Consider the following 13,130-nt stretch of genomic DNA (forward strand, 5'->3'; position numbering starts at 1 on the left):
CATTGTTAGTATTTACAAAAATTAAGTCGTAATATAACCATTTTGTCAGCTGATACATTTGCTCAATCATTTGCAAATTTTGTACCCTCTATGGTGTATACATCCGTTGATTCTTAATTGATAAAATTTACAATCGAGACAATAAGTCGAGTTGATACAACGGAACTTTAATATTTTACCTAAACTAAAAAAATCAGGGTATTTATTTCATATTTGAGTATGGGACATGGGTTACTTGTTTATTGTGACAAGACTTCCCTCATACACAAGATAACTTAATTGCACTACATAATCATAGTAACTTTGCTTATTCATTGGTTATTTCAACAACATAACTTAGATTATTTTGTGAGTCTATCAGTCTTGCCCTGAAGGAGATGATATAAGGTTGTTTTAAAATTTAAAATCGACTTCCCTCCAAAATATTTACTCATAATCTCTCCTTATATAAGGAACCCCAAAAATACATGTTCATATCGAACCTAGTGTTGAGGAAGTATAATAAAAAATAGTAGTTATATGTATCTTGAGGAGAAATAATGATTTTATTAATCATTTTATATTATTCATTAACAGTATACAGAGTATTAAATGATCACTCCTGTAAGAAGTCTTTAATAAATTTATAAATTAATAAACTAACTTGTATGGTTATAATTTGTGACAATGAGATAAATATTTTTTTATGTAATATAAAAAGAACTAAACTTCCATTAGACAATAAGGAACTCCAAAGGAAGTAAAATAACTGACAATGATGAAATGATAAATGGCACAATTATTAATTATCAAGCTTAAATACAGAATAGATACAATTTTTTTACTTATTTTACAAATCAAGTGGGAACTAACTCATACATAAATAAAAATTTAGAATTTGATAAAATAGTTGATTCATAGAAAAATATATTCATTAAAAAAATGCAAATGATAAATATGAAGCATATAACACTATTCATTGAAATATAATATGATATAGGGATTTGCAAATACGAATGTTAGTTTATTAAAAGTAGATAAGTGACTCTATGCATATATAAGAAAATACAACAGTAATCATTATGAAATAATGACTTGTATCCTTATCATAATAAAAATGTTAAATATAATTTGACATATCCATATAAACATATGACCCAACAACAATAAAATTGCCTTCATGAAACTTTACAGCTGGAATTAGACTCTTTAGGGGTTTCAGGCTCATTTTTAGGCTTTGTAAAACTTTTTCTGAATGAATTCCTCAAATTCTTCCCTGACTTTTTACCCCAATCCCTAAAGGACCTCGAAACATTCTTTCCTCTACGATTAGCAAAAGGATTATCTCCCGGGGCAGGAGATATAGAACGACCCCGTCGTCGCGGAGGGGGTTCGAGAGAGGACTCACGTGTGTCTGCAAGGGATGATGAGGACTCATCACAGGATCTGTTCTGTTCTCTACGGCCTAATACTTTTTCTGTAACATCATCAAACATTTCATCTATTCCCAGGCCTTCTTTGGAATCCGTTTCAAAGTAATAAAACTTTTTATTAATGGCAAGAGTTTGTGCTTCATCCTTGGAGACTTGACGAAAAGAAGAGGGGGTATCACATTTACAGGCAACAAGTACCTGTATCAAATCTGCAAGAGAAAAAGTCATATAGTTTCAAAAACGGTATATTCAATTATTAAAATATTACCTTTGGTCTTGACAGTGTTATCAATACAATCAATCCATCGATCCAAACGATTAAATGTTCTCTTATCTGAGACATCAAAGCAGTAGAAAACAACAGCTACCTCACGATAAAACATCACACTTTGACCTGAGTATCTTTCATCTCCAGCAGAATCCCTATAAATTCATATTTCATTATGACATTTCATGGAAGTGGATTAATAATTAATTACACAAGTTAACAAAATTTCAACTTTTTTTTCCTCGGGATTGAGACAATGTATTCTAATTTCTTTTATCTATAAAACCATGAAAATGACCTTAATAATCCAAAATTTGAGAATATGTGATCTACAATGTATTTTTTTGAAGAAAAAAAAATGTAGTACAGCATCTACATAATTTAGTGTTATTTTTCCCCTTGAAGGATCTAAATAAAATACAAAGGCATGAAATATTCTTTGTAGATACATGTTTTCAGATTCAAAAAATATTTTAACACCTACTGTATGTAATGAATCTTTTTTTAGAAAGTCTAATATACATATTTATCACTTTTGATCTCCATTATAAAAGTTTCTAATTTTTTGTAAAATGAAGACATATTTTTTTTTTTTTTGAGACAGAGCACCTTTAAAAATTTATAATTTAAAAAGATATATAAGGTCTGTTGCATGGAAAAATATTTTTTATCAATGTGTATTGACCCTTTATAAAGTGTTTCACTTTGTAAGCCACAAATGTACAATTTTCGAATTATAAATCCATTTCATATTCTTTTAGGCAAAAGCAATTAAGGGCACACTCAGAGCTTGTTTTAACATGAGCTTGCCTAGGGCAAAGATAAATTTGCAGGACCTTTTTTATTTTTCATATTTCTTAGATAATAAAATGTGGAACTCTTTCGTTAAAGAAAATACTTTCGAGCGATCTTTAGAAAATGCCTAGTCTTTTTATGTCATTTTCATTTGAATATGTTTATATTTCTTTCAGAAATTCTTTCTATTTTTAAAATGAGTATTTTCAAAAAAAAAAAAAAAATGATCGCTCCTTTCTTCTTGATATAAATTAATTTTAAAAAATTACACAATTATTTCTAGCATGACCGGACTTGAATATACTATCTCAATGGAAGGACAAAAATCTGTTAATGAGTGTTAATAGTACTCAACTTATTATGAACGTCATATAATTTTTATATTATATTTCTATTTTAAAAATAAATTAATGATTCAGTTATACTGCATCAACTACATAATATATCATTATTATTGTCAATATTTAAAAACATTGATAAATAATACTTGTTTCAAACTCAATATCGCAACGACAACAAAGTTTAGAAAATAATGATTAATCAAGACATCTCTTTTTTTACTTATATTAATGCGCAAAATACAACTTATGTGTATATAATATACATACATACAAATATACAATCGAACAAAAATTACTTGACCTAAAATATAACCTCATATTCTGGTGAATTTATGTATGATCATAACATATCACTTATGCACATATGTGAGACATATCTAACTGATTGAGTAACAATTCAAACTTAATAATAAGTATACTTATTACTATACTTAGATAATATTATTAACTAATATTCATTTTTAATTATAGATACAAAACATTTCCAACTAATTATAGATGACATTGCAGGACTTATTTTAAATTTTATAGTTTTATAGACTAAAATAGAACATATCATAGGCATTTTTTTATTATTAGGTACAGTTTTTGTCAAAATACATGCTCTAATATGTTAAAAGGTTGAAAGACCATTGCAAGAAAATTGAAAAAATTGCAAAATTAAAGCCATTTTTGCAACAAGTGTAATTATATTCAAGTTATTGAGTTCACTTATAAAACACCGTCTATGTGCAAAAGAAAATACTAATCTGTTTTCCAAAACAATCTGTATAATTTATTTTCTTTAAAAGTCAAGTAGAAATAATGCATTTTTGTATGAATTTTGTTAAAATGAAAAGTTTTCTAATTAATTCACTTTTATAGAAAAGGTCACTAAATTTCTGGGCAAAAAAACTGTAAAGGATTTTTTTTTGTTTTATATTCTGAAACTGGTAAAAAGTTAAGAGGCACGTGTCTATGAATTCAGGATCCTCTATTGGCTGTTCCAGGATAATGTGTTTCATTGTTATCAGAAAGAACAATCTAAATTGGAATTTTCTTTTCAATATACCTCCTCAGACACCTCTATAACCACCCAAAATATTTTAAGGAGTATTTGGTTGATGGATGAGAAGAACACTTATTCTGGGATATGGAATTTTGGCACCCACAAAGTCCCGATATTAATCCTTTGGAGGTAGACATAGAATCTGAAAGTTATTTCATTAAATGAACATAGTTTTTGTAATCTGATGTATCAAGTAGGTAGCTATGTTTAAAATATCGCATCCTTAAGAGATTATCACTTGAAAAAGAGCTTAATATTTAAAAAATAATTATTATAACGATAAATAATCCCGAAACTGTATATAACAACATTTTTACAACCATTCAGTACTAGAACATAGTTATAAGTTAAAATAATCTTATTTATATAATTTCTATTACTTATACGTAGTTAAGCTCATGTATTTAAACATGAGTTTATCCAACACAGGGACCTAGTTCAATGCCTTGCCCTATTTATAAATATAGAAACCCCATTTGTAGTAGATTTTTATTTTCTGTGTAAAATCCTCTCTTTCTGTTTCAAAAGATATCAAATCCATTCTTTTACTAACAAAAAAGCTAAAATCTGCAATTGATGTTTCTGCATTGTTGGCAAAAGCTTTGCAAATGAACTACATTTGAATTATTTTAATAAAAAAATGCATTTATTTGTTTCCTATTCAGCGAATAATATTGTGAAGGCGCTATGTATTACTTTTTATAGTATGCAAATTGTATACACACAATGGCTAATAAAAATTAATTGTTGAAAAAACAAAAGACACATATTTATGGTTGTATATAGCTGATATAACCAGGGGTATTAATTCCGTAATACCATGTCAGCCTCCCGTCCTCTCATCGCAGTTTAATAAAAATTCCATCTCTATTAATTATATTTATATGGTATGTATTCCTCTTTTGTTTTTTAATATGACGCGTAGAGCTTCAACTACAGACGCTTGTTGCACCTGCATTCTTATTTCTTAGGTCAAGTAGTCACGCAGTTCTCATATACTAAGCACACACTCTAAAATGATGCGTCACGCACAAACACACAAACTTTGATTCATCAAAAGATATTATTACTATTCTAATAACATAAAATAAATACAAGCTGACCCATAAGTCTTAAGACACTTACTATAAATTAAAATGTCTCCTAGGTGGATCCATATTTTTAATTCTGTTTGTTGCATATGATTTACGTAATCTTCATCATTTTTTTTATTTAAAACAACCTCTTTACTAAAAAAAAATTCTTAAGCATCGAAAGACGATATCAAAAACTCAAAGCGTGCTACCATGTTGCTTCATTTGAAAGGAAGATTTTTAGGGGTATTAGCAAGGCCCTGAAAGACCTCAATTAATCCAAGTCATCGCTCCACTAAACGATCAAGCGGTACAAGGAGACTGGGACTGTTGCTGACAGGACAAGGAGGGGCTAACCGAGGTCCATGACATCACCTCATGCAGGATGAAGATGCACTTGATCTTCACATACTGCAAAGTATTCTGCAAGATTGGTGCCAAACCTCTGTCAAGGACTTTTGGAGCAAAGACGTGTAGTCTCCCCTCCTTCCCCAAACTTCAACTAAATGGACTTCTCTATATAGTAAATTCTAGAGAGGGAGGTTACTGTGACTTCCTACCGCAGTGACGACGACTTGTAGGTCGCACTAGTGTCCACATAGGACAATTTTTTGGAGGAATAAAATTTCTCGGTGATTGCAATGGTCTAAAAAGATATTTCGGGAAATAAATTTTTCTATACTTTCTTGGCTGTTGAATTTGTCCTAAGACTTATGGGTAACCCTGTATATCACCCCTCCCCCCACCCCCAAAAAATATATATATATATATTTATTACATATATCTTAAGACGTTCACTAAACGATATTACCTTTTATATTTCATAGCTATTCAACTCTATAAAATCACCCTACGTTGTTGTTGTTTTTTAAACGGATGAAAAATAGAGTACACATTCCATGTATAGAGTTTTTCTTGATAATAAAATTTTATATGCATTTATAAGTCTCCAAAAAGGATATTTATAAATAAGCTTTCTATTTCACGAATATTTCCAAATAGGCATAAGTATTCGGGTACTAAATATTCTTGAATAAATGCCATCGTCGAACAATAGTATTTTTTTTTAATAAAAATAGGACGTAAGGTTAACGATTATTCATACTCAATTTATTTTTTTTTTCTGAGAAAAAAACAAATTATTACGGTTGCGAATATAGGTATGTCTGCAATTAAATATTTGAATTCGCAATAAAATTCTGGTTCATATATTTATCTAATGTGTTTAAATAAATATAGGATTCACAATTATAGATAAATTACAGATTTAGGTTATGAAAAGCAGTTAAATTATTTAATAAAAAGAGTAAAAAATGGTGATAAGTTTTTTAAATCACTTTGTTCGATAAATTATTATTTTTATTATTACCCAATGATTAGAAAAGCTAATCTATCGAATATTCAACCTATAATATCAACTAATCACAATTCAACAAGGATGTTATAATGAATGATCAAATATTGAGATATATGTAGTCTCTGACACAACTTCCTGTTTAGCCATTTATTTTACATAAGATTGGAGCTTCAATGACAACAACCTTACGTAATACATGTAGATTACTTGATTAAATATATTGTATCTTCCCACTTCTCCTCCAAAAAAGGGAAAAGCCCCAAAATCAGTTGTTAGTTAACCAATTCTTTCCAACTACAGAATATATTCAATAATTATTCATTGGCTAAGCAAGAGCTAATTCAAATTGAACCAATCAACGTTCAGGACAGTGATAAAGGGAAAATGAAGGGAAAAAATATATAGCTGACAACAAAATGCAGTTTTAATATTTGTGTTTGCAATGTAACTCTGTGAAATATACATTAACACTTTGAGAAAAAATATCTTTCAAAAATTATATATGTACATATAAAATACTTTGCTTTTGGACTCTGTAGCCTCAAAGTGCTGTCCCAATTGATCAGTTATGTTTATATAGCAACAATGAAATACACCATATCTACATATTGCTTAGAATGAATTAATACATACTCAAGGCATTGATCGTTATGGGAGAAACACTAGGGAAAAAATCCCTCTACCAAGGTATGACACCATGAAAAATTTTTTGTGAGTCATAGAGAAAGCAAGTCGCTCGTAGGATAAAAAATGACAAATAAAAAAGTTCTGTAAGACAAAATGAGGAAAATATAATCATTTTTTAAGCTATAATTACGTTATCATGGCCTTATTTAAGTACATATCAGAAATAATTAATAAATAGTTATGTCAATGTAAGTTATTGATATTTATATTCATAGCTTTATAAATGCTAGTAATAAGACTTATACAAATGACAATAACATTAAAATTTACGCTGTGTTTTGTGGTCAACTGTCGATTTATCCCTTTCCGTACCCCTTATCAGTGTTCTGAATGTTGATTGGTTTAAATTTGGAAAAAAGCTTTATAGGTTGTGTACAATTATCAAAAATTACATATATTATTAAAGCAAAATTTGTCTGTTTGTAAATATCTACGTAATAACATCAACTCTAGTTTCATTCAATCTAAAAGGATGTCCCATTAAGGAAATTAGAGCATTTCATTTTCATGTGAACATAAGATACAATTTGAGTATTCTGTGAGTTGATACAATATGACTGAATTGAGGTGTTTGAAAAAAAAAATCTTGCTATTTGTCGTGAAAAAGTCTCTAAAAGTCTAAAGCTGCACTCTAGAGATTAAAGTACTCCCTGGCTCATCACATCATATTTTTTTTTTAAATTATCAAGAAAATATTATTATTAGGTCATTCCTCAGGAGAGGCTATACATGTATTGAGTAGCTACATGTGAGTGTGTTCCTGAAAAACGGAGAGTAAGAGATTTAAAGGGGAAGTTATTTTCTGTTTCTATATTATTGAATAAAAGTTTTTGTATTAGTTAATGCCTAATTACTCCGTACTATGCCGACACCAACGGGAGTTGTAGAAAAAATGAATTTGGTGAATACCAACTGATTTTGGGCCTTTTTAGTAAATATAGGTTTACGATACAGTAAAGATAATGACAAGGTATGATTACTTGTAAACTGTCATATAAAACCATTGGTAGAACAATAGAAATAACTTATTTTACAAGCATCGATTTCAATATAACATTATTTATCAATGTAAAACTAATCAAACCCAGGGAAATGGAGGTAATATTTGGTTTGGTTTTATGTACAATAAAAAATTACTTTAGTGTATTGCATATACAAGTGTGGAAAATATATTGAAATGCATTATTCTCTATGGACTTTTTTGTCAAGTCTGGCATATATTCATTGTACAAAAAAAAAAAAAAAAAAAAAAAAGAAATCTTCAATTTCCGTTAAATGTTTTGCCAAATGTAACATATGTATTCACATAAATATTTGCATATATTATCAGAAACACAACCATTACTCTATTTAATTAAATATTAGGCTACTCTTCTGATTTAACACAATTACCTGAAATGAAAGTTTGCCTGAATATTAAAAACAAAATCCAAGTATCTGTAGTAATTATGTCTCCTACGAATAGACTTTAAAATTAATAGATAGGTTTAGCTGATATTTGGTATCTTACTTCCTTGGAACATGCAGTGAACAAATACTACTTTTTCTGTTACAAGGGTCAGTGTGTATGTGGGTAGTCTTCAAATTATGTTATTAGTCAGATTTATGCTTGAAGTCTCTTTAGAAGGTTATTTTATACAAAAATATTAGGCATGTAGCATTAAGTTCGTATCTGGAAATCCTAGACCAGTCCAAAATCATTATAATTTTAAAAATAGGTCAGTCCAAGATCTGTAAAACTGAATAAAATAATTTTTGTTAATAAAAATTGTTTCATATTAAATTCCCAGTATCACTAAGTGGTAGAAAACGTCGTCTACTATTTAAATTTAGGTACACGGTCTGGACCAAAATATTGTTATCGTTAGGATTTCCATATTCAATAACTGCGATACAGACTTTAGTTTTATATAGCATAGACTACAGATTTTCCATCTCTAAGCGCAAAGGCGTTTATATAGCCAAAATGTATTACTTTAACAAAAGTAGCGGTTTCATATAGTGTTTTATAAAGGAATAGAACGTCAGTATGATGTCATGTTATTAGGAAAAAATTGATTTAAAAGTTATTAAATAACTTTATAAGTATCCGTAAATTATATTTGAACATTTATGGACAATAAATGTGTATGTAATAAATCATAGTTTGACATCAACATGAAAATATAGGTGGATGGAAAAGTGAAAACTTCTTCTATTAATTCTCTTGAGAGATAATATAAAGTTAATGACAAGTACTTTTATAGTACAAATGACAGATATCAACAGAGCTTTAAATGATCTATTGAATTTTAATTAGGAGAAGTACTTATTGAACTACCTATATATGAATTTATTCACTGAGCATGTAATTTAACAAATAAGTAGTGGTGTAACTAATGAAGGGCTTACAATCAATAAATGTATTACAATGATATAAATATTGTACTCGATTCAAATTTTAGAATTCATTTAGAGATATTCAGCCATTTACATATACTTTAGAAATAGAATTATAATGATATCATGTTCCATAGAAATACCATCGCGAAAAACAATTGTTTCACAAATACTCGCTAAAATTAATATAGGTGAAATAAAAAAATATGTTAGCATTTTTTTTTTTTTTTCACATTTGTTCTCTATTCAATACAACATGTATTCCTATTCCTTCATAGCAGTCTGTAACGGTAACATTTTTGACCTCCACAGGGGATAAATAACTAGCAACTAAGTGTCGTTTATTATTCGCATAAGAAATCACACATTTCAAACCTAATTAACGGAAATCTTGATTTGTACACAATTACTTGTATTGGTCCAAGACCGATTTTTTTCCCCGTTCTGTCTTCAATTTTTTTTCTAGACCGATCTGGAACAACATTTATTTTGAAAAGAAGGTAACGATAAAGATTTTTTCTTTTCTTTTCTAAAAACAGAAACGTCGTTTTTGTGACTTTGTTGCCTTTATTGGAGCGTACAACCTTTTCAATAAATAAATACAAAAAATAAGAAGATTAGGGCCTGAAATCAGTTAGTATCTAACCTAGGGGTCAGCAACCGTTTTTAGAGTAGGAGCCAAACAGCTATCGCTGCAGAGCCATGGTGGAAAACCATGTTATTGAATATATAATTGAATTTCTGGGTGTTTAGAGAAAACAAGGATTCAATTTTATTTTATTTAAACAATAACTTTATTTTTTTACTACAGGATTATAATAAAGAAATGAAATATAACGACAATTTAAAGGGAAAATCCATATTTGACTCCCTGGGTGCAATAGGGAAATTTCTGAAGGTTCTCAACTATCATTTTGGATTAGTATGCCAATATTTAGATGATTGTCCATGATAAGATCGGGGGAGGGCGGGTCATCATTCAATCACGGGCCGATATGACCCGCAGCCCAGGGTTTGCCGACCTATGATCTAACCAATTCTTCCAGACTATGAAATTATGTTTCAGTAATTGATGGAAATCATTTACAGCACTAATTACATTGCAACCAATCAACGTTCAGAAAATATACTGTACATTTTTGTATTAGCGAGTTAAGACCGTGATGTAGAAACGATTTTTACAAGACTGGAATAGATTGAACTAGGACAATTTACTTACAATTATAACGATCTCAGACCAGTCTAGGATTTCCAAACCCATCCTCAGCACTAATATGTATATTTACACATAGATATGGATGCTTATTGTATAAGTACACAAATTACAAATTTTTCCAGTCTTTAAATTAATTCAAATTGTGAGTCATTGTGTGCTCTTGAATGTGCTACTATGAATTCATATTATAAATAAAGGTTTGTAAATTGCCTATTCTATTTATGCAACTAATTGAATTTAGTCAATAAATGAATGCATATCAGATAGATAAATAACTTTAAATTCATCAGCAAATGCATTGTAAAAATCAATATGATATATCGTATGTAAGATATAAAAAACTAGATCAACATACTATTCATAGATATCTAGGTATGTGTGCACTATGCATACTATTCGTATAGGAGTCAAATTCGTCAGACCCCTGTACTCTTTGAACAACACACTTGTGTCTACATAGGGCTTATTAAAAAATACAAACAAAAAGAACACAATTACCATATCTGAAGTTTTACCCTTGAACGATTGCACTTGATGATTTTCATTTTAAAGTCAATGCCGATCGTTGTATTGAACTGTGGAATGAAGGCATCATCAACGAAGCGGTTCAAAAGAGTAGTTTTCCCGGTGTAGCTGTCTCCAACAAGGAGATATTTAAGAAGTACATCGTACTTGGAAGCTCGAGGCACGCGATAACTTTCATCCTCTTCCTCCTCTTCTTGCGATGCAGTTTGTGAGGAGGATTTCTTGGGAGGAGCCTTAGGTGGTAAGTCGGACATTTTTCGTTTGACACTCCAAATTGCTGCTACATAGAATATTATTATGTAAAATTATAACTTGTCAAAAGGCATTCAAAGGCGGAATGAATAAATAATTTTTTTCTTCTTGTTTGCTTCTTCTTCTTCTTTCTTCCTCTTTTTAGCTTGCTGCTGGATATAACACCACCACACGGAGAAAAAAAAAGGGGGGGGGAAGAGGAGAACTCTGCTTATTAGCACTGTTGCTGTTAGACTACTAAGCAATCATTATCATAACTTCAAAAAATAAACTCATATGTCAATCGTCTCTCGCTCTTTAAACATGTACTACAACACAATGCTGATTGGACTGTTGTCACCGGGGTATTACAGACTTTAAAAAAGGAAAACACTCAGATTTCCCTCGCACTCCTTTAGCTCTCTCATACTCATAAATACATGAACAACACACCCTTTTCAATTAATAAATATGTACATAATATTCCCTCAAGGGGTTGAATTAATGGAAGCATCATCCATTTATTCTTTTCTTTCTTGTAAAATAAGTACATATATGATTTTTGTTTTATTTTTAAATCTGTTTATAAGTCCTACATCAAGTTTATATGTTATACATTCAATTATTTCAAACAAGGGGAAAGTAGGCAACACGAACCTCTGTTGAATGTTAATTTACATCAGATAGTGTTCCTGGATTACAAATAGAGGTTATTCTAGATATATCTATCTATTTCTCTAGTTAGCTAAGCAAACTTTTGAGTTAATTTCGCAGTCTGACGTCATTTATGGTAGCGTGATTCATTTGAACCTCCAGTGAGCCATCTCCTATAGTGTTTCCTTTTAATGCTTCTCCTTAATTATATATCGTTAATTGAATACGTATATTGTTTTTATAATAGGATTGATTAAGGGAGAGTAGAGGCGTCCACAGGGGTAAGCTGGAAAGGATGTAGCCCCAACACTTCCAAAATTAAGGAATTTTTTTTTTGGAAAAGGATAAAAAATTTTGTTCCAAAAATTTTAAAGAATAAGGTTAAAAAAATATTTAGATTTTTTTTTAAATCAAACTGGCAAATCATGCGACACAACAAAATAAATAATTTTTTGTGAATTGCTCTAAATTTAAAAAAAAAAAATTAATTCTTGAAATTTTGTTCCAAAAAAACTTAATATTTTGTTGAAAGGGTTGATTTTAGAATTATTTTTTTTTGTGAAAAGGCATGGATTATTAAAATTTTGTTCCAAAAAATTTTATATTTTGTGAAATAGATTATTATCGATTTTATTTGAAATTTTTCTCAACATAATTTAAAAAAATATTTTTAATATTGTCAAAAACTTTTAATTTTTAATTTTATTTTTAACAATAAATTAATTTAATATTTGAAAACGAAAGTATTTTTAACAGAGCTCTCAAGTCTAAATGGATTGATTTTTCAGATAAATTTAGCATTTGTACTCCAATTTTTGATTAAGATTTTTTCCTTAAAAATAAAAAGTGTTTAATTTTGTATGAATAACTATGGATTTAAAAAAAAAAATTGTGAAATACAATGAGTAATATCTTATATAATTAGCCAAACTCTATAATAAAACGATCAATTTTTTACATAAAAATATAAAAATTTAATAATTTTTTCTGAATAATTATAGTTTTTTCAAATTAATTACTACATATCAAATTTTTTACTTAATATGAAAATCTTTATAATGAGATAAAAATAAATAATTTAAGTCTTCTGTTGACAGGCATTTTTACATGTGAATTTAAATAAGTACAAAATTCCTAGTTATAG

General features: G+C 29.0%; 1 protein-coding gene and 1 long non-coding RNA gene across 2 annotated transcripts; both read right to left on the minus strand.

Annotated features, from left to right (window-relative positions):
• Positions 1-526: 526 nt before the first annotated feature.
• On the minus strand, positions 527-11,697 carry LOC121117183 (ras-related protein Rab-13). The gene is made up of 3 exons (XM_040711521.2): positions 11,075-11,697; positions 1,681-1,835; positions 527-1,621 (listed from the first exon to the last, which is right to left on the minus strand). The coding sequence occupies exons 1-3, from the start codon at positions 11,353-11,355 to the stop codon at positions 1,158-1,160; spliced, it is 900 nt and encodes a 299-aa protein (XP_040567455.1). The 5' UTR covers positions 11,356-11,697; the 3' UTR covers positions 527-1,157.
• LOC121117189 (uncharacterized) lies at positions 2,679-11,068 on the minus strand. The gene is made up of 2 exons (XR_005864111.2): positions 8,492-11,068; positions 2,679-8,436 (listed from the first exon to the last, which is right to left on the minus strand). It is a non-coding gene; the product is annotated as an uncharacterized lncRNA (long non-coding RNA).
• Positions 11,698-13,130: the final 1,433 nt, after the last annotated feature.

This window comes from Lepeophtheirus salmonis, chromosome 1 (genome assembly GCF_016086655.4).
Source record: "Lepeophtheirus salmonis chromosome 1, UVic_Lsal_1.4, whole genome shotgun sequence".
In the NCBI taxonomy this organism is placed as follows: domain Eukaryota; kingdom Metazoa; phylum Arthropoda; class Copepoda; order Siphonostomatoida; family Caligidae; genus Lepeophtheirus; species Lepeophtheirus salmonis.

Bases quoted from the DNA above. Each gene is read 5' to 3' on its own strand.
- LOC121117183 (XM_040711521.2), bottom strand. From the start codon at position 11,355: ATGTCCGACTTACCACCTAAGGCTCCTCCCAAGAAATCCTCCTCACAA. The intron at 1,836-11,074 runs GTAATTGTGTTC...ATGAATTTATAG, and splicing joins AGGGTAAAACTTCAGATATG to GGATTCTGCTGGAGATGAAA. The intron at 1,622-1,680 runs GTAATATTTTAA...TTTCTCTTGCAG, and splicing joins TAACACTGTCAAGACCAAAG to ATTTGATACAGGTACTTGTT.